Source organism: Procambarus clarkii, chromosome 5 (assembly GCF_040958095.1).
Source record: "Procambarus clarkii isolate CNS0578487 chromosome 5, FALCON_Pclarkii_2.0, whole genome shotgun sequence".
NCBI lineage: Eukaryota > Metazoa > Arthropoda > Malacostraca > Decapoda > Cambaridae > Procambarus > Procambarus clarkii.
In genome coordinates, this window is record NC_091154.1 from 14,690,111 (window position 1) to 14,712,759 (window position 22,649).

General features: G+C 44.6%; 1 protein-coding gene across 4 annotated transcripts in view; it reads right to left on the reverse strand.

The window, feature by feature from the left end:
• Positions 1-305: 305 nt before the first annotated feature.
• The window catches only part of LOC138373500 (DNA-binding protein Ets97D-like), a 225,633-nt gene continuing 203,289 nt past the window's right edge, over positions 306-22,649 (reverse strand). For 2 of the 4 annotated variants that reach the window (XM_069339736.1, XM_069339715.1), the window contains 2 exons: positions 20,934-21,067; positions 8,374-12,006 (listed from right to left, as the gene is read on the reverse strand). In XM_069339736.1, the coding sequence (XP_069195837.1) occupies positions 11,820-12,006; positions 20,934-21,067 (321 nt within the window). In that variant the 3' untranslated portion in view covers positions 8,374-11,819. Of the gene's footprint in view, positions 566-8,373; positions 12,007-20,933; positions 21,068-22,649 lie in introns of those variants that run through there. The other 2 variants (XM_069339722.1, XM_069339728.1) reach the window with 2 other exon arrangements.

Consider the following 22,649-nt stretch of genomic DNA (forward strand, 5'->3'; position numbering starts at 1 on the left):
ACGTTGTGGTGAATTGTCAGCAAGATTTAACCTGACATTCAGCCCGGAACTAGTTAATTTGTTCTACATGATCCATCGTGACCGGCCAAATAAGCGCGTCGACATCCAAGCCGAGCTAGCCACCACGTGTTCGCCATTGTGACGCTAGAGCCTGGGACGCAAGTTTCGGCAAGCTTCAACTTATACAGTGCCCTATTAGCTAAGTACTTATATAACTCTCTTTTGATGCATCATTAGAGATTGTATATAGCATGGTAGCTTGTCGTCACATCGAGCGACATAAATAAACCACATGTTAGTATTCTAAATTTTATTCCCAATTTCTTGAATACAGATATTTAGTAGCCTAGTACATTGCTACGTAATATCCCTTTAATTTACAGCTCGCGTGTGAGGAATTCCACGAGCTGTTACTTTACCCGTGTTATTCATCTCCTAGTGTTCTACGAGGAATTCCGGAGATCCCGAGGATGATTCATAACTGATGTCTGTGAAAACGTCTTTAACCCCTTAACTGCGTTGCCTCCAAATGTGACACCCCCGCAGTGCGCAGGAAATAAATTCTCTGGAAAAAATTCTTTTTTCTTTTTAAAGTGTCAAAAACCCTTTCCTCAGTATGGGTATGTAAAAAAAAAGTCGAAATTGTACTTACTTTGGCTGCTATGGGGTTCGGAAGTTGGGGCGTGACGTCATCATTCCCTGTGCGCCCGTGCCATAAGCTCTCGGGGGCGGTGGGGCGCTCGGGGCGGGGTGCGCGAGTTGCCGCGAATATATTTTCGTTCATTTTTTGCGCACCTTTCCAAATACATTTTCATTGTTTTTATGTGCCAGTCCAATGTATAATGAACGCGTACACTATAATATCGCAGTACAACATACGTACTGTCCGTAGACACTGTGTTACGTGCATGAAACTTGTGTACATATATGCAGCACATATTTACTATGTATCATGCTAATTTGTGTATATATACAATCTACACACTATACACTGTCACACACTATATACATTCACCATCAACACGTTCAGAACACCGCGAGTGAGAGCTGCCACACCCAGCCAGCCCTCCCTCACTTCTCCAACATTGTATTCGCCAACTTTGCCCCTCCCATCATACAGTTATTCACACCAATGTTTTATGTTCATTTATGTATATTTACAACATATGTACTCACTATACACTGTCACACACTATATACATTTACCATCAACACATTCAGAACATCGCGTAGCAGCTGCTTCGTATTGGCCAATAACAGCTGCCTCGTATGGGCCAATAGCAGCTGCCCCGTATGGGCCAATAGCAGCTGCCCCGTATGGGCCAATAGCAGCTGCCCCGTATGGGCCAATAGCAGCTGCCTCGTATGGGCCAATAGCAGCTGCCTCGTATGGGCCAATAGCAGCTGCCCCGTATGTGCCAATAGCAGCTGCCTTGTATGGGCCAATAGGAGCTGCCTCGTATGGGCCAATAGGAGCATTTGGCCATGAACACATTCAGAACACCTTGAGTGAGAGCAGCCACACCCAGCCAGTCTCCCTCACTCCAACATCTTACTCGCCAACATTGCTCCTCCCACCATATTGCTATAGTTCTTATTACACATGTCCTATATACCTATCTACATGTTTTATTTAACAGAACTATGCAAGTAAGCCGGTATTGTGTCCAAACAGTACAGTGGCCACCATACACTGCATGAAAAATCACACAGCAAACGACGCTACGATTATGTCACCTCCCTCACCAAAATAGCTCCTCTCAACATTCTCCTGTTGCTGTTCTTACACTATATATACCCATGTACATATGTGTTGCCCATAGCGAACCACTAAGCTAGTATGGTGAGCAAAACAAGAGTGGCAGCCACACACACACAATGAGGCTACCTCAATTCTCGCCCTCCCTCCCTCATCAAAATTCCTCCTTCCACAATACTACGCACAACGCTAATTATAACCACAATCCTGCTATTATCACAATCCTGGTCACTAATTCCTGTAAATGAATAATTGACCACGCGTTTATTTTGAAAAGGAACATAAGAAATCATTTGAAGATTCCTAGATGAACGAAATAATGCCGTGGTGCTGTGGCTAGCGCTGTGAACATCGTGAACAGCATTGAATCACTGATATTTGAACATTGTACCCAGTCATTATCACACTCAGGCTCTAATATAACACTATCATAGCTAAATAATACAAGTTATATATATATTTTGACATTATTAGGCGATGCTGTGGTCACATGCTGAACAGCAGTGCTGTGCGCTCATACTGCGTGCGCCAGCCTTGGTTGCTCACACACTACTGAGGCTCCAACACCCGGGAATGTGGACCACTATTTTTTTTAAAGATGGTGTCTGTTTACAAAAGCCCTGAGGAAGCTGATGTGAACCCAATGTAGCCGCGGGAGTTTTGAATGGAACGTGAAAAATACAAATACCCGGAGGCGTGTTGCGCAAACCAGACGTGAGCCTGCAGGCGCGTTGCGCAGTTTAAGGGTTAAGCTAAGACTTTTCGCATTTTTGATTATTCAAATTATCAGTATTTTAATTATCATTTATAGAGTACTGAGCACTGGAGATAATACGTGTTTATTATAATGATTAATTTCCGATACTCATGATTTATATTCTTATTGGTGACAAATTTCTATTGATTCTCTAATTGGTCTTAAGATTAGGTTATTACACAATGAACTGGTGTACGAACCACACTAGTTCCTAGACATATATGAAGTTCTAGCAATAACCCCCCAATGTAGGTGTTTGAGGCTTTGATTCAAGTAAATTATTTATACAGCCCATTAATTATTCAAGTGATTATATTTCCTAATATTTATCCATAGTCACTGGTTCTTACAGGAATTTCTAATGATCACATTTTATTAGTTTCCCTCTTCCCTCTTAGTGGGAGCCCACTAGGCTCTGGAACTTGAACCGAAACTGGAGGATAGGCGAGGGGCGAGACGAAGACCCCAAGCCCATCCCCAGCAAGCACAATGAGGCGAGGACAAGACAGTGAAACCAAGGAACATGAAAAAACCAGGCCCGGCAAAGCAAGACCGGCAAGGAAGGAGAGCCCCAGAGGGAGCACGGAAGGGCTGAACATAACGGCACAACCAACCCCGACACACAGCTGCAGTACCAATACCGCAGCAAAATGTCATTACACTCCCCGAGGAAGCGACAGAAGATAGATAAATCGTACACGAGTGGCACACAAGGGGACACAGGCGGAAACCGAGCACCCAACTGAGCCACAGGGACGGTAGAAGAAACGTGTGCAGTGTAACAGGCTATCAAAGGAACACAGTAGGCAGCCCAACATGGGCTGACCCCAGACACAGCCCCAAGAGCAGAGATGAGAGTACCCAAGAAGCACAGAATCCGCCCGACAGGCAAACGACAGGGGAGAGGCAGAAACAAAGAGCCAGAACCCAACCTGCAAGCACAAGGAGGTGAACACAAAACCTCCGACACAGGAAAACTTACTACCAAACAGGCACCCCCACCGTTGTACTGCGGAACAAGGTGGAAGACAAGGTGGAGGCGGGGCCCCGAACTCAAGCAAGGTTAGACAAGCATAGGAGAGAGGCAGGAGGAGGACAGGCAGGAACCTCCACGGAAGGGACAAGAGGCCACCCGCAGACACCCGTGAACCGAGGAAGGAATCAGGTGGAGAGAACAAGAGCTGCCCAGTATGGGCTAATAGCCCTGCAGTAGGCACCTCGGGTGATACCGTCCACGTTCTCAAGTACTATGTACACCCATTCCTACTCCCAAAAACAAAAACAGCGTCAGGACGAAGGAGACGCCAAAACCGCACCAACTCACCTGCAGAACATAGGCCCTGAAGGGCCATGACGCAAGCGTTCGAGTCCGTATCCGCCGGAGGCGGCCAGTGCGCCCATGCTGGAGAGGAGGGGAGCAGCGAAGGAGGCTCAACACCCTAGAACGCAGGGAAAAACCTCATGATTTCCCCACAGTGGCACCCCAGAACACCCCTAAAGCAACGGGGCACGGATTGGATTAAGAAAAGAGCGAGAGGCGAAGCCCCCCCGAGAGATTTGGAAGCAGAACACGTGTGCACACCTCCTGGAACCAAAAACTCCCACTGCGCATGCGCAGGACGCGAAGTAGCCCAACAAGGCGAGAAGTAGCCCAACAAGGCGAGAAGTAGCCCAACAAGGCGAGAAGTAGCCCAACCAGGCGCGAAGTAGCCCAGCCAGGCACGAAGTAGCCCAACAAGGCGAGAAGGAGCCCAATAAAGCGAGAAGTAGCCCAACCGGCTACAAGGAGCCCAAACGGCCACAAAGGAGCCCAAACGGCTACAAGGAGCCCAAACGGCTACAAGGAGCCCAAACGGCTACAAGGAGCCCAACCGGCTACAAGGAGCCCAACCTGTCCAGAACAGAAGGAACCAGTCTGGAGGCAAACTCTGGGACACGCAGGAGGAAGCCGCAAAGGCCAACCGCACCGCAGGCGAAGAGATGCGGTTAGCCGAAAACCTCCTGAAGACGGAACCGAACCCGGGGAGGAGCAGAACCCAAGCCCAAATCGTACGCAGAGGGGGGAAAGAAAACCCCACTCCTCGCAACAGTAAGCCCCGCTCAGAAGGACGGAAATCCAGGCGGGGCGCAACGGAGCCCAAGGCCCCCAAGGCCGCTCCTCCCCAACCCCAGGAGCCTCTGCACCAGGCCCCGGGGCCGAGTCGACCTCCAAAGCCCCGGCCTCACAAGAAAAAACAGGGGCAGCCAAGAGAGCTGAAAGAGAAGGGGCCCACTGGTCAGACCCCGGAGCATCGGCCGGAGGAACAGACTCGAATGCCTCCGCAGCTACCCCGGACGGGGCAACCCCCGAAACTGCCCAAGTCTCAGAACCTCTAACCCCGCCCCGACCCCGAAGCCTGCAGATGCGTAGGGGCCGGAAGCAGGAGGGGGAAAAACAAGGGGGGCATGGAAGGAACCAAGGCCGAAGCAACCAAAACCCCCCAAGTCTGGGTCCCTACACAAGCGGGGCAGCATCGGGACGTCCGGGGAAGCGACAAACCAGAGCGCGTTGCAACATTCTACCCTGCAACGCGCGAGCTGCCTGCACCCACGGGAATTCATCAGCAGACTGGGTGAATGGAGTCACGAACAAGCAACAAAGCTCGCAGGACTTTGAAACGCAGGACCAGGACCAGGAAACCCGGGGGGTTTCTCAGGGCCCCTAGACTGGGTCTGCTAAGGGTTATCCCAGGCAGGGTACTGCTAACCGGCGCCCCAAACTACCAAGCAAACTGCTAAAGCTGAACCCACGGGACGTGTCCACTCGTGAGGGCAAAGCAGGGGGTGCCACCACACAAACAAACCTAATATAAGGGGGGGAAACACAAGGCAGACCCCCCTACCAGGCAAAAACAAATATAAAAAAAAAACCACGCAAGTGGACAACGTACCCAGAGGGAACAGAGCCGGCCGCTGTCATAGGTGAAAACTAGCTACGCAGTACCCTGCGCCCCACCAGTGCTATAATTACCACTTACCCCAAGGTAAACAAGGGAGTGAAACCCCCAAACCCTCGGGGTGGCCAAACGCCAAGCAGTGAAAAGCCAACAGAGGTAGACCCAAGGTGACTTGTGGAAGGCAACCCCAAGCCCCAAGGGCAGTACTTACAGGGCACTCAGGGAAGGTGACCCTAAGCACATGCAGCCCGAGTACCTGAGAATACTACTCCCAGCTCACACGACCAATGTAAGAGCAGCACTGCAAACAAGTCACACCACAGAAACAAGACTGGAGCTGGAGCCACACGACCGTGCATTATCCCATCAGCCGAGGAACTGGGGCGGGGATCGCCGGCGCGGGGGTCTGGGGCTCCCCCTTCCCCCTCCCGGGGAGGGGGAAGCTGCGCAGACATGCGGCGCGGCTCGCGTGACGTCATGCTTGTTAGTTCGTTTTCCTGGGGGAGTTCTGTCCACTCGTTTGTCGATTTTTGTTGTTTAACCTGAATAGGGGTTTGTTTTGTGGCGCTTACCTTTCTGGGTGCCTGTCCAGGTAGATGGCAGATATAGAATGCTCCAAATCAGATGTGCATTTCTATGGGCCATTGCTCCCCGTGCCTCTCTGAGGGGGCCAGGTTCTGGCTCGTGGTCCCCGGTAGGCCTAGAACTCCACCCACATCGACTGATGCAAAATAGTTAGGGTATCCATATCGGCCATGGATAGCTCCGAGGAGCCGTAGGGGCTCCCCCCAGAAACAGTACTGTGGGAGGAGGATGTGGGCGAGTGAGGAATCATTGAGGGAGGGAGTGGCAGCGAGAGGCTGGCTGGCCACTCCTCGTTGCTTTTTGACTCGCAATATCAACATAGTGGTTCGTTATGGTGAACAAAACATGCAGATACTTATATATAACCTGAGTATATAGTGTAATAACCGACAAAATATTTGTTTATTATTTTAAGAACACAATAATTTAATCAATAATATGTACACCATAATTTTGAGTACAGCAATGAATCACATTTTATTATATAAATATATCACACTACACCTTATTGAATAATATTACAGCAAAAAATGAATAAAATATCAATCAGAGACATTAAAATAATTAGGTAATTATATCTTTGTGGCCACTCCTGCCTAACAGCTGGGGCCGAGCAGACCTTCTCGGAGGCATACTGAGTCAGCGCCTCTTTTTTGAGACTTCCCCGCCCTATTACGGCCAAAATATGCCACTTACGATTTTTTTTATTAGTTTTCCCGTGATCAGGGAACACAAATTAACAGGTTTATAAATAATTTTTTTTTTTTATGTGCCTGTGGGTGACCAAGGCCAAATAGCCCTTAGCAGCACAAGGGTTAAATATAAATTATAAATTAGAATTCATTCACATAAATTGCAAAATTAATAAATCCCACGAGTTACTTCCCCCCCCCCCACACTGGGACCTTGATAAAGCACTCAGGAGAGTGTGAAAGACTTGGTGTAAATTCCTTATATAAATTTCACACATACATAAGTGTGGGTTTTTATGCTTTATTATTATTATTATATCAATATATACTGTAATAGCTTCAGGGAGCCACTAATGCTTGCCTATGGCACTTCATCACATTCAATGCTGGTTTTATAGAGGAACTTCAGAAACAATGTTTAATAACATTCAAATATTCATAACAGGATATATAATAAAAAATCTTTACCAATGTGAATATTTAACATGACTATGCAGTGGTTCTTATAGTAACAAATAATTTTATTAACAATCCTCTTAAAGAATTTTCCACCAATAAATTATTATATATTATATATAATATATATATATATATATATATATTTGAGTAACTGTTTCTTTACTCTATGCAGTACAGTACTTCAACAGAAAATTACAAATATCTGTAAACAATTTGTTCATAAATCATCAAAAATTTACCCTTTTTCTCTCAAAGGAAAATACTTGAAATAATATGGAAAAGTAGGATAACAAAGGACACGACAAAGTGCAATATAGAAGGACTACTCACTACCAACTTAGGAACAGGTTGGGGTTTATAGAAGTTTGCCAATTGCTCATTTTCACATGTCAATTCGAGCTATAACTAATCATAATTGTTGGAGGAGCCCTGACCTATATATTGCAAATGTATAGGTATTACTAGCTCATTGCCCCTAACTGTGATCGGTGGATGAATTTTAATCATAATTGCTTGTTGGGAGGTGTGTGCTCATGTGCCCACTGTGTGGATGAATTGTGTTCAGAACTCTAAGTAATTATCAAAATAAGGCACCAAGTCTAGAACACTATTTAGCATCACTTGTGGTGTACAACAGTGTATGTATGTATGTATGTATGTAGGTGTATGTATGTAGGTGTGTAGGTGTAGGTAGGTAGAGGGGGGGGGGTGGGTGGGTGGGTGTGTCTGTGTGGTGTGTGTGTGTGGTGTAATTACCTAAGTGTAATTACCTAAGTGTAGTTACAGGATGAGAGCTACGCTCGTGGTGTCCCGTCTTCCCAGCACTCTTTGTCATATAACGCTTTGAAACTACTGACGGTCTTGGCCTCCACCACCTTCTCACTTAACTTGTTCCAACCGTCTACCACTCTATTTGCGAAGGTGAATTTTCTTATATTTCTTCGGCATCTGTGTTTAGCTAGTTTAAATCTATGACCTCTTGTTCTTGAAGTTCCAGGTCTCAGGAAGTCTTCCCTGTCGATTTTGTCAATTCCTGTTACTATTTTGTATGTAGTGATCATATCCCCTCTTTTTCTTCTGTCTTCTAGTTTTGGCATATTTAATGCTTCTAACCTCTCCTCGTAGCTCTTGCCCTTCAGTTCTGGGAGCCACTTAGTAGCATGTCTTTGCACCTTTTCCAGTTTGTTGTGTGTGTGTGTGTGTGTGTGTGTGTGTGTGTGTGTGTGTGTGTGTGTGTGTGTGTGTGTGTGTGTGTGCGCGCGCGTGCGTGTGTGTGCGTGTGTGTATCTCGTACCTAGTAGCCAGAACGCACTTCTCGGCCTACTATGCAAGGCCCAATTTGCCTAATAGGCCGAATGATTTTCTTTTTTAATAAATTGTTTCCAATTAGTTTATTTGAATTATTATTATTATATTATATTAAGAACATAAATTACTGATGGAGTTGTGTTAGTTTAGGTTAGGTTTAGATAGGTTAGGTTTAGATAGGGTAGGTTAGGTAGGGTTGGTTAGGTTCGGTCATATATCTACGTTAATTTTAACTCAAATTTAAACAAAATAACTTGTGCATATCAAAATGGGCAGATTTATCATTTCATAAGAAATTTTTTTTAGAAAAATATATAAATTCAAGAAAACTTGGCTTATTAGGCAAATTGGGCCTTGCATAGTAGGCCGAGTACGACATTCTGGATACTAGGTACAACATATATATACATAAATAGTAGTCTAGTTCAAGATGCTAATATGAGAGCAAAAGGACACAAAATGATTGATATCCAAAGTATGAGTCACTAATGATGTTAGTGAGTGACATTAACAACTGGTAACCACACTCGAGGTACTCCTGCGAAGGAAAGATATCACGGCTGTTGACTATGGTCTGTTGACCCTAGATATTTATGACTCTCAAGCTTCTTAAATCGACTTAAATTTGTTTCTCCAATGGCAAGAAATACTTTTGAATTCTAGAGCTATGCCTATTTATATTCCATACTCATTGATACAGGTAGACGACTAAAATTTGTTATTATAAAGACACAAAACATACCAACACAAATAAGGAATGATTTCCAACATAATATACACAGACTGAGTAATTTAGGTTCAATCACCGAAAATTGGGAGCATTAACACGAAACTGTTGAAAACATGTGGGACCCGATAGCTAGACCTATCTTCCCACAAAGGACGGAATAACACGAGCTCGATTTATATCACAAACAACTAATAGGTAATTATAAACATGAAGTCGAGTTCAAAACTTCATGTAACAAAAATTTTAGGGAAGACAAGATGCTATGAGTGTACCTTTCGTCCAGCAACTAGAACACCATGAGCGCAGTTCTTGGCCTGCAACTACAACACCATGAGCGCAGTTCTTGGCCTGCAACTAGGACACCATGAGCACAGCTCTCGTCCTGCAACTACAACACCATGAGCGTAGCTCTCGTCCTGCAACTACAACACCATGAGCATAGCTCTCGTCCTGCAACTACAACACCATGAGCATAGCTCTCGTCCTGCAACTACAACACCATGAGCATAGCTCTCGTCCTGCAGCTACACCACCATCAGAGTAGCTCTCGTCCTGCAACTACAACACCATGAGCGTAGCTCTCGTCCTGCAACTACAACACCATGAGCATAGCTCTCGTCCTGCAGCTACAACACCATGAGCGTAGCTCTCGTCCTGCAACTACACCACCATAAGAGTAGCTCTCGTCCTGCAACTACACCACCATAAGAGTAGCTCTCGTCCTGCAACTACAACACCATGAGCGTAGCTCTCATCCTGCAACTACACCACCATAAGAGTAGCTCTCATCCTGCAACTACAACACCATAAGAGTAGCTCTCGTCCTGCAACTACACCACCATAAGAGTAGCTCTCGTCCTGCAACTACACCACCATGAGCGTAGCTCTCATCCTGCAACTACACCACCATAAGAGTAGCTCTCATCCTGCAGCTACACCACCATAAGAGTAGCTCTCGTCCTGCAGCTACACCACCATAAGAGTAGCTCTCGTCCTGCAGCTACACCACCATAAGAGTAGCTCTCGTCCTGCAGCTACACCACCATAAGAGTAGCTCTCGTCCTGCAGCTACACCACCATAAGAGTAGCTCTCGTCCTGCAGCTACACCACCATAAGAGTAGCTCTCATCCTGCAGCTACACCACCATAAGAGTAGCTCTCGTCCTGCAGCTACACCACCATAAGAGTAGCTCTCGTCCTGCAGCTACACCACCATAAGAGTAGCTCTCATCCTGCAACTACAACACCATAAGAGTAGCTCTCGTCCTGCAACTACACCACCATAAGAGTAGCTCTCGTCCTGCAGCTACACCACCATAAGAGTAGCTCTCATCCTGCAGCTACACCACCATAAGAGTAGCTCTCATCCTGCAGCTACACCACCATAAGAGTAGCTCTCGTCCTGCAGCTACACCACCATAAGAGTAGCTCTCGTCCTGCAACTACACCACCATAAGAGTAGCTCTCGTCCTGCAGCTACACCACCATAAGAGTAGCTCTCGTCCTGCAGCTACACCACCATAAGAGTAGCTCTCGTCCTGCAGCTACACCACCATGAGAGTAGCTCTCGTCCTGCAACTATGACACCACAAGTGTACCTCTAATCCTGTAACTAGGACACCACGAGCATAGCTCGCTTCCACTAACTACACTTGGATAATTATACACTTTACAAATTGCACTCTTGCCAGGAGATGATATAAGGTATCAAGTATCATAACATTGCTGAAAATGCTGAGGCACGTGTGGCTACCTCCAACACACATGCGTTCACCACAGGTACCCGAGGTAGTCAAGTCCGAGATGAGAACCAATGTGATGTGATACATCCATCAGCATCAGAGGCTCAGAGCTCATAAAGCATCAAGAATATATAGAGATAGATAGATAGAAAGGCAGGCAAGTAGATAAATACATAGCCAAACAGACTGTATATTGTACACAAACTGTACACACACCAGAGATAGAACCAGCAAGTTTTATACATACATGATAGTCAAGACCAGGACTCAACAAGTATTTACTTACAAACCCATTTACCTTTCTCTATCTTTGGCTGCTTTGTTTACATTTATCAAACAGTTTATAAGCATCAAAATTTTTCCAATCAAATGTTATTCCTATATTGTTATAGATAGCCTCCCTGTGCTTCAGAGCTCAAACTGTTTAACAAGTGTAAATGAAGCCGGCAAGGTTGAGAAAAGGTGTACGGGTATGCAAGTGCTTGCATAACCGCCTGGTGAATGTTATTTTCATTACATAATTTCTGATGATTATGTACTGCACTTAGCGGTCTATACAGAGACAACATGCTGTTCAAAGTATTCAAGCTTCTGTTACGATTTTGATGGGTACATCAAAATTAGTTGTCATACATGAATTAGTACATTTATCACATACAGTATATGAAAACGTAAAAAATATTACACATTTGGTAATACAGCAGTGGCATACACAAACATATATACATACATATATACATTACATTACATATCTTCAAAAATACCATATCAAATCATAAACATCTTATATACTGTACTTATATACACACAAAATTTATGTCCAACTGCTTGTATGCTTGGGTGACAAACTCTCACAAGGCGTGTAGAACTACCGTGGGAGAGATGTCAAGCGAGAGGCCCTCTCGTGATCGGCACTCCTCCACCTGTAGCCGGAGCTCGTCTGCACTGTACCCAACGACTCGTTTCAGATCCAAAACGAACCTATATACAAACCTTTTGCCCGACACTTTAGCTACCATATCGGTGTCGTAGTAGTATCTGGGAGAGTCAACATAGAGAAAACTATATTATCGTGTCCAAGGGCAAAATTCACATGTAAATTTTTATTTATTTATTTATTTATATACTTACCACATTTGCCGCCGTAAAAGATGCACCCTCGCACAAGATGCACTCCTATTTTACAAGAATATTTTGTGGAAAAAACTATTTTATTATGTTTTGACATGTTTAACCCTTAGACCATGCAATACATATATACACGATACCTCGAGGTGCTTCCGGGGCTTAGCGTCCCCGCGGCCCGGTCGTCGACCAGGCCTCCTGGTTGCTGGAATGATCAACCAGGCTGTTGGACGTGGCTGCTCACAGCCTGACGTATGAGTCACAGCCTGGTTGATCAGGTATCCTTTGGAGGTGCTTATCCAGTTCTCTCTTGAACATTGTGAGAGGTCAGCCAGTTATGCCCCTTATGTGTAGTGGAAGCGTGTTGAACAGTCTCGAGCCTCTGATGTTGATAGAGTTCTCTCTCAGAGTACCTGTTGCACCTCTGCTTTTCAACCGGGGTATTCTGCACATCCTGCCATGTCTTCTGGTCTCATGGGATGTTATTTCTGTGTGCAGGTTTGGGACCAGCCCCTCTAATATTTTCCACGTGTAAATTATTATGTATCTCTCCCGCCTGCGCTCAAGGGAGTACAGATTTAGGCTCTTTAGTCGGTCCCAATAGTTTAGATGTTTTACTGAGTGGATTCTAGCAGTAAAGGATCTCTGCACATTCGCCAGGTCAGCAATTTCTCCAGCTTTGAAAGGGGCTGTCATTGTGCAGCAGTACTCCACTCTAGAGAGCACAAGCATTTTGAAAAGTATCATCATCGGTATAGCATCTCTAGTGTGAAACGTTCTTATTATCCAACCTGTCATTTTTCTTACAGTTGTGACGGATACTTTATTGTGTTCTTTGAAGGTAAGGTCTTCCGACATGAGTACACCCAGATCCTTTACATTGCCTTTTCGTTCTATGTCATGATTTGCCAGAGTTTTGTACGTGGTTTCCGTTTTTATATTTTCATTTTTTCCATAGCGCATGAGCTGGAACTTATCTTTGTTAAACACCATATTATTTTCTGTAGCCCATAGAAAGACCTGATCTACTTCTGATTGGAGGTTTGCCGTGTCCTCTATCTCTTTCGATGGGAGTAACTTTACCGAAACTGCGCAATACAGTATCCACTCAATTTAACAGCCTCTTTTATACCGATCTGCCGGTAATAACGACCGGTATCTAGAGCCTCATATGACTGTCTGGCGGTCGATATTACTGAAGGTCGGTATTGGGTTTGTTTTGGCATCAGGGGGTCCTCACATGGCAAGCAGGCCACCTACCTGTATCGTCCCCTCCCTCACCCTCACTGCACCTCTCCCCCACCTCCCTTACTCCTGCTCTCCCCCACAACCTCACTTCCTGCCTCCTCCCAACCCCCTTGGGAAATGGCTCAGTAGATTGCCAGCCAGCCAGAGACAGCCTGGAGAATCTTCATCTAATACAATAAAGCATTCACAAAACAAGTATTTTATAACTTTTTATTATCCTAATAATATTACTAAACAAAATCTGTAACCAAAAATATATATGACGATGTACATCCAAAATTTGAAGAATACATCCATACATCCCATACACACACACACACACACACATAAGATATACAACACAACACAACACAAGATATAAGGAAAGGAGGTGTTCTTGGCAGGTTAGAGATAATTGAGGATATGCAAAAGAAGTATGAAGAAAAAGTGCTTAAATTGGAAGAGGACAATGGAGCTCTTTGGAGTGAGCTTTGCACTCTAAAAGGGAGTATGCTGCAACAAGGTAAGATTATTACTGCATTAACAGACAAGGTAACAAATCAGGAGGAGCAAATCAAGGAACTAGTGAAAGAAAATGAGGCATGGAAAGTGAAGTGTGGTGACTTTGAAGAAATAAACAAGAAAATAGACTCATATGGTGAACAACTCCAAGCAAGCCTAAGGGCTAACATAGAGTTAGGTAAGGATCTCCAACTGGAAACTTCACTGACAACTCACATAGAGGAGGTGAATAAAGAACTAGAAAAGTATAAAGAAGAAATAAAAGCGACATATGCTGAAGTTGTAAAAGAGAAAGAGACTATCAAAGAAGTGTGTTCGGAAGTCAAAACCAGAAATGACCAACAAGAAGCAGAAATTAGGCAAGCAATTAGGAAAGAACTGGTTACCAACAGTAAACGGGTACAAAACACTGCAGATAGAACTAAGTCCATTATCATTTTTGGATGTTTAGAGAAGGAAATTTCATCTAGGGTGGACCGAGCGGCAGAAGAGATGAAAATCATAGAGAAAATAGTAGGTTTAGGAGAAGGCTCAAAGGAAAATGTCAGTGATTTTAGAAGAATAGGAAAATATGAGAAAGAAAAGAACCGCCCCTTAAGGGTGACGTTTAATGGAGTGATGGAAAACATGATGGAAGTGCTAAGAAATGCCAGGAAACTGCAGAGTGATGAGGTTGGCAAACTTTGGTCAATAAGACAAGACCTCTCCAAGGAAGACAGAGAAAAGTTGAAAATGAACCTAATTGAGGCAAAACGTCTAAATGGGGATAGAAATGAAGAAGACAGAAATTCTTTTTTTTACAAAGTGACAGGGACTGGAAAGCTTGTGAAATGGTACATAAAAACAAAGCAACAAGATCATTAGTGGAAGGGGGAGTAAAGAGCAAAGGAAAAGGGAACATGTTCCTGAAAATTGTATATACCAACATAGATGGAGTGAGGTCAAAAACTTTGGAGTTGCAAGATGTAATCCAGCTTAGGGTCCCAGATATTGTTGCATTATCAGAGACAAAACTTGAAGGAAATATAATAAATGAAGTCATATTCCCAAGAGGCTATTCAGTTTGGAGACGTGACAGGAAAACTAGGAAGGGAGGAGGAGTGGCTGTACTGGTGAAAAAACACCTGAAGGTAAAAAGAGTTAATATTTGAAAACCCTCGAGATATTGACATAATGGCATTGCAGGTCTGGAATCAGGATGATAAGCTGATAATTGTAAATACCTACAGCCCACCAGCAAGCAACACATGGACAAAGGAAGAACTGGATGACAAACGAGAGGGCCTCATAATGGTCATGAGAGATATTATTGTACAAGCAGATAAAGATAAATCACGACTGTTGATACTGGGGGACTTCAACTTTAGAGCAATAGACTGGGAGGCCTATGAAGCAAGAACGGAGGACTTTTGGACATGCAGATTTGTGAACCTCATTCTGGAGACATTCTTGTATCAACACATAAAGCAAGCCACAAGAATGAGGGAAGGAGATGTACCGTCAGTACTGGATCTAGTATTCACCAGGAAAGAAGAAGAGATTTTTGACATCCAGTACCTTCCTCCCTTGGGAAAGAGTGATCACGTCCTGTTAGACATTAAATATGCTTTAAGATATCATCTAGAAGAAAATGGGGACATTGAAACAGTTGATAAACTCGATTTAAGGAGAGGCAACTATGGGGAACTTCGAAATTTTTTTAACGAGTGTAATTGGACAGAATTGTTGATAGGCAGGGAAGTAAATGAAATGTATGCCAAATTTTTAAAACTATACGAGGAAGGCACACAAACATTCATACCAAAACAGAGATGCAGGGCCAGAAAACAGGATTGGTTCGACAGAAATTGTGAGAGGGCAAGAGACCAAAAGACACAAAAATGGAATCAGTATAGGAAGAGGCCAAACCCCCAAACATACCAGCGATACAAAGATGCGAGAAACAACTATACAGCAGTAAGGAGAGAGGCAGAAAGAAATTTTGAAAAAGGGATAGCAGATAAATGTAAAACAGAACCGGGCCTATTCTACAAATTCATAAACAACAAATTGCAGGTAAAAGATAATATACAGAGGTTGAAAATGGGAAACAGATTCACGGAAAATGAAAAGGAAATGTGCGAAACATTAAATGAAAAGTTCCAAAGTGTGTTTGTACAAAATGAAATCTTCAGAGAACCAGACGCAATAAGAATTCCAGAGAACAACATAGAGCGGATAGAGGTGTCTAGAGATGAAGTGGAAAATATGCTAAAGGAGCTCGGTAAGAACAAAGCAGCTGGCCCAGATGGCGTTTCACCATGGGTTCTGAGAGAATGTGCATCTGAGCTCAGCATTCCACTTCACCTGATCTTTCAGGCATCCCTGTGTACAGGAATCGTAGCAGACGTGTGGAAACAGGCTAACATAGTTCCAATCTACAAAAGTGGCAGCAGGGAAGACCCCCTCAATTATAGACCTGTATCATTGACGAGTGTAATAGTGAAAGTATTGGAAAAACTAATCAAAACTAAATGGGTAGAACAGCTGGAGAGAAATGATATAATATCAGACAGACAGTATGGTTTTCGATCTGGAAGATCCTGTGTATTGAATTTACTCAGTTTCTATGATCGAGCCACAGAGATATTACAGGAAAGAGATGGTTGGATTGACTGCATCTATCTGGACCTAAAAAAGGCTTTCGACAGAGTTCCACATAAGAGGTTGTTCTGGAAACTGGAAAATATTGGAGGGGTGACAGGTAAGCTTCTATCATGGATGAAAAATTTTCTGACTGATAGAAAAATGAGGGCAGTAATCAGAGGCAATGTATCGGAATGGAGAAATGTCACAAGTGGAGTACCACAGGGTTCAGTTCTTGCACCAGTGATGTTTATTGTGTACATAAATGATCTACCAGTTGGTATACAGAATTATATGAACATGTTTGCTGATGATGCTAAGATAATAGAAAGGATAAGAAATTTAGATGATTGTCATGCCCTTCAAGAAGACCTGGACAAAATAAGTATATGGAGCACCACCTGGCAAATGGAATTTAATGTTAATAAATGTCATGTTATGGAATGTGGAATAGGAGAACATAGACCCCATACAACCTATATATTATGTGAGAAATCTTTAAAGAATTCTGATAAAGAAAGAGATCTAGGGGTGGTTCTAGATAGAAAACTATCACCTGAGGACCACATAAAGAATATTGTGCAAGGAGCCTATGCGATGCTTTCTAACTTCAGAATTGCATTTAAATACATGGATGGCGATATACTAAAGAAATTGTTCATGACTTCTGTTAGGCCAAAGCTAGAATATGCAGTTGTTGTGTGGTGCCCATATCTTAAGAAGCACATCAAGAAACTGGAAAAGGTGCAAAGACATGCTACGAAGTGGCTCCCAGAACTGAAGGGCAAGAGCTACGAGGAGAGGTTGGAAGCATTAAACATGCCAAAACTAGAAGACAGAAGAAAAAGAGGTGATATGATCACTACATACAAAATAGTAACGGGAATTGATAAAATCGACAGGGAAGATTTCCTGAGACCTGGCACTTCAAGAACAAGAGGTCATAGATTTAAACTAGCTAAACACAGATGCCGAAGAAATATAAGAAAATTCACCTTCGCAAATAGAGTGGTAGACGGTTGGAACAAGTTAAGTGAGAAGGTGGTGGAGGCCAAGACCGTCAGTAGTTTCAAAGCGTTATATGACAAAGAGTGCTGGGAAGACGGGACACCACGAGCGTAGCTCTCATCCTGTAACTACACTTAGGTAATTACTTAGGTAATTACACTGTTTCACCTCAACTCAACACCCATCCCTCGATCCCTCCTTCCCTCCCTCCCTCCTTCTCTTCCTCCTTCCCTCCCTCCCTCCTTCCTTCCTTCTCTTCCTTCCCTCCCTCCTTCCTTCTCTTCCTCCTTCCCTCCATCCCTCCTTCCTTCTCTTCCTCCTTCCTTCTCTTCCTCCTTCCTTCTCTTCCTCCTTCCCTCCCTTTCTCCTTCCCTCCCTCCATCCCTCCTTCCCTTCATCCTTCCCTCCCTCCATCCCTCCCTCCATCCCTCCCTCCCTCCCTCCCTCCATCCTTCCCTCCCTCCCTCCTTCCCTACATTCATCCATCCCTCCCTCCTTCCCTACATTCATCCATCCTTCCCTCCATCCATCCATCCATCCATCCATCCCTCCCTCCCTCCCTCCCTCCCTCCCTCCCTCCCTCCCTCCCTCCCTCCATCCATCCATTCATCCATCCATCTCCATCCTCTTCCTCCCTGCCTGCCTCCCTCCAGAGTTCTGCCTGCCTGCCTCCCTCCCTCCCTGCCTCTCCCTCCCCACCTACCTCTCAGCCTCTGCCTGCCAACATTTCAGCCTCTCCGTCCCTGCCTGCCTGCCCATCCACCCACCAGTCAGCCATCACTGACACAATGAGTGCATTTGGAGCCGACATGGTGCACGGATGTTCCTTGATTGTGCAGATATGTCCAACAAAGTCACAGAATGAACACAACAGCCTCTTGACAAATCAAAACAATGTGCCGTGAATCTGTGACGTCACAGGGTAGAAGGCACTATAGTGGTGGACCAAGATTATGTCTGTATAAAATATATCTTACCTGAATGTTACTTGAAAAATTACAGACACTTAACCCTTAACATGCTAGGGGTATAATATCCTTTCTTCCCCACAGGCGCATGTAATTTTGAAAAAAAAAAATTATTTTTTCTTCCTAACCCGTTAATTTGTGTTCACTGATCACTGGAAAAATAATAAAAAAATTGTAAGTGGCATATGTTGCCCGCTAGAGGGCGGGGAAGTCTGGCAAAAAATAGGCACTGACTCAGCGTGTGTCCCAGGCGGTCTGTTGATCGCCAGCTGTCAGGCTGGAGTTGCCACAAAGAGATAATTACCTAATTATTTCAATGTCTCCGATTGATTTTTCATAGTTTTTTTTGCTGTAATATTATTCAATAGTGTGTAGTTTGATATATTTATATAATAAAATGAGTGAATCATTGCTGTACTCAAAAATATGGTGTGCATATTGTTGATTCAATTATGTTCATCAATCAGTGAACAAATACTTTGTCGGTTATTACACTATAAGCACAGGTTATATATAAGTATCTGCATGTTTTGTTCACTATAACGAACCACTAAGTAGCTATTATGAGTCAAAAAGTAATGACGAGTGACCACCGTGTACCAGCCAGCCACTCACGCCCTCCCTCAAGTCATCTGACTCACCCACATTCTCCTCCCACAATACTGTTTTTGCTTTTATTCACTATATACAGACGCTATATATAAGTATCTACATTCGTGTTCACCATAACGAGCCACTAAGTTGGCATGCTGAGTGGCAGTGGCAGCCCTCCACTGGCTGCCACTCCCTCCCTCCCTCCCTCACCTCACCTGACTTGCCACCATTCTCCACCCACCATACTGATTTTGCTTTTATATACAGACGTTATATATAAGTATTTACATGTTTTGTTCACCATAACTGTACATCTAAGCTTGTATGGTGAGTAAAGGTATAAAGACGAAGGACCTCACATAGTCAGCTGATGGCTGCCGCCCTCAAGGCCAGACGCATTAATATTTCTCCTCCAACAATACTGTTTGTGGTGTTATTACGCTATATACACACATTATATATAAATATCTACCTGTTTTATTCACCATACTTGTACAAGTAAACTGGTATGGTGTCCAAAGACCATCGTGGTAACCAGTAAACAACACCGTCGTCTGCACGGTGGCGTCGTGCAGACGACGCCACCGCCCTCACCAAAATGGCGGCTCCCAACCTTCTCCCCTTGCTGTTTATACCCTATATACACACGTTATATATAAGTATCTACATTTGTGTTCACCATAGCGAACCACTAAGCTGGTATGGTGAGTGCAGTCAATAAAAGGTGGCCACACGCAGTCGGAAGACACCGCCACCACCCTCCCTCCCACAGCATTACTCCTCCCTCCATGGCGCACAGCGCTAAATATCGCCACAATCCTGCTATTATCAGAACCCTGGTCAGTTTTATCAGTCAGGGGGTCTTCTGTAATAATATCATCGCTACATAATAGCATGAACAAGTATATTATGGCATTTTTAGGCGATGTTGTCGTCACAAGCTGAACAGCAGTGCTGTTAGCTCATGCTGCGTGCGTCAGGCTTGGTAGCTCACTCAATACTGAGGCCAATAACACCCGGGAGTTTGGCCCACGATTTAAAAAAAAAAATGGCATCTGTTTACAAGAGCCCTGATGAAGGTGTGGTGAACCCCGTGTATCCGCGGGCCGTTTAAATCTTGCGTAGTACTCCAACACATCATATGACGTGATGCGCAGTTGACTGGAACAACTTCCAACACGTCATATGACATGATGCGCACTTTAAGGGTTAAGCTGCGCAACACGTCATATGATGGGTTGAGTGACTTGCTATAAATTGCGTATCCCATCATATGATGTATTGGAGTAGTACGCAAGATTTAAACGTCCAGCAGATACACGGGGTTCACCTCACTTTCATCAGGGCTCTTGTAAACAGACGCATTTTTTTTTTAAATCGTGGGCTAAATTTCCGGGTGTGAGGGCCTCAGTATTGAGTGAGCCACCAGGCTTGACGCCCACAGCATGAGCTCACAGCACTGCTGTTCAGCTTGTGACCACAGCATTGCCTAAAAATGCCATAATAATTATGTTCATGCTATTATTTAGCGATAATATTATCACAGAAGACCCCTGACTGTGATAAAAATGACCAGGATTCTGATAATGGGGCTCCTCACAGAAAAGAAATCATTTAAACTACACAGGAAATATATCAAACAATACATCTCCAACAGACCAATGCAAATGAGGCTATCTTGCCAATATTATGATTATGGTAGTTTTGAACAGTAGCTTGAAACGCCAATCACTATCAATAATTATCTTTTGTCCAAATCACAATATACGACTTTTCCATGTGACTTATAGGCCATTTTTATTTTTCATGCACACCACATTGTAGGACTTTTAATTAACTTAGCAATTAAGGGTTAACACTCAAAACCTCTTCATAAACCATTGACATGAATCGTACCTGAGCGCTCTTGATAGTTTCTCGTAATTCATATTTGGTTTACTCTTGCGTTGTCCCCACAGGTTGGCCACAACCTCTGGCTGATGAAGGCGAAACTCCCCATCACACCCATACCAGGAAATGACTGGATAAAACTGTGGAGGAATTTATTCACCAATTAGTATTTTTGACAGTCATCGTTGTTGTTTTTAGATTCAGCTACTCGGAACAAAAAAAAAGTTCCAAGCAGTACGGGCTATGGTGAGCCCATAGTGGAATTTTTTTTTATACCGTCATTACCTTTGTGATGCTTAGGGAGCCTGTCGTCAACTTGGACTTTGTGACACGCTAAGAACTGCAACAACTAAAATTTTGTGATAATACACAGAAAATTTGTTCGTGTGTTACGTGGAAAAGTATCGGTTCTAGCCATGACCCACTATTTCCTGACCCTCCGCGCATCTCGTTACCCGACCCCTCGCGCCTCTCGTTACCCGACCCCCTGCGCCTCTCGTTACCCGACCCCCCGCGCCTCTCGTTACCCGACCCCCCGCGCCTCTCGTTACCCGACCCCCCGCGCCTCTCGTTACCCGACCCCCCGCGCCTCTCGTTACCCGACCCCCCGCGCCTCTCGTTACCCGACCCCCCGCGCCTCTCGTTACCCGACCCCCCCGCGCCTCTCGTTACCCGACCCCCCCCCCGCGCCTCTCGTTACCCGACCCCCCCCGCGCCTCTCGTTACCCGACCCCCCGCGCCTCTCGTTACCCGACCCCCCGCGCCTCTCGTTACCCGACCCCTCCGCGCCTCTCGTTACCCGACCCCTCCGCGCCTCTCGTTACCCGACCCCCCCGCGCCTCTCGTTACCCGACCCCTCCGCGCCTCTCGTTACCCGACCCCCCGCGCCTCTCGTTACCCGACCCCCCGCGCCTCTCGTTACCCGACCCCCCGCGCCTCTCGTTACCCGACCCCCCGCGCCTCTCGTTACAGAGAGACAGAGACAGTGAGAGAGAGAGAGACAGTGAGACGGAGAGAGAGAGAGAGACAGAGAGAGAGACAGAGAGAGAGAGAGACAGAGAGAGAGAGAGACAGAGAGAGAGAGAGACAGAGAGAGAGAGACAGAGAGAGAGAGAGAGACAGAGAGAGAGAGACAGAGAGAGAGAGAGACAGACAGAGAGACTGAGAGACAGAGAGAGAGAGAGACAGAGAGAGAGAGACACACAAAGACAGAGAGAGAGACAGAGAGAACCTTCACTTGTACGAATAGGTCCAATACTGGCAATGGTTTTTGCTTTTGATTTCGCATATGTGAAGAAATATTTTGGATTTTTCTTTATTTCCTGAATTGCTTTCTGTTCTAACTGCCTTTCTTCAGTTTCATATGAGTGTTTCAATTTCCGCTCGATTTCTTCAATCTCCCTATTTAAATTATTCCTTCTTTGTCGGGAAATTTGTGTCTGCAAAAGCAATTCCGTTATTTTTTTCCTGCGTTTATAGTGTCGTCTGCGTTCTCTTTCTGGCTTTCCTCAAAGGAACATGTTTCAGACAGACTTGATACGCTTCCGAAGTCAGTTTTTCTATTCCTTCTGTAGGACTTGTATTACTTAGAACAGTTTCCCATGGAATGTTTGTAAGTTCCCTGTTTATTATCTCCCAGTCTATCCTTTTATTATTAAAATTGAATTTACTGAATAGCCCCTCTCGCTTTATCAACGTTTTAGGTCTATTCCGAGTATTGAT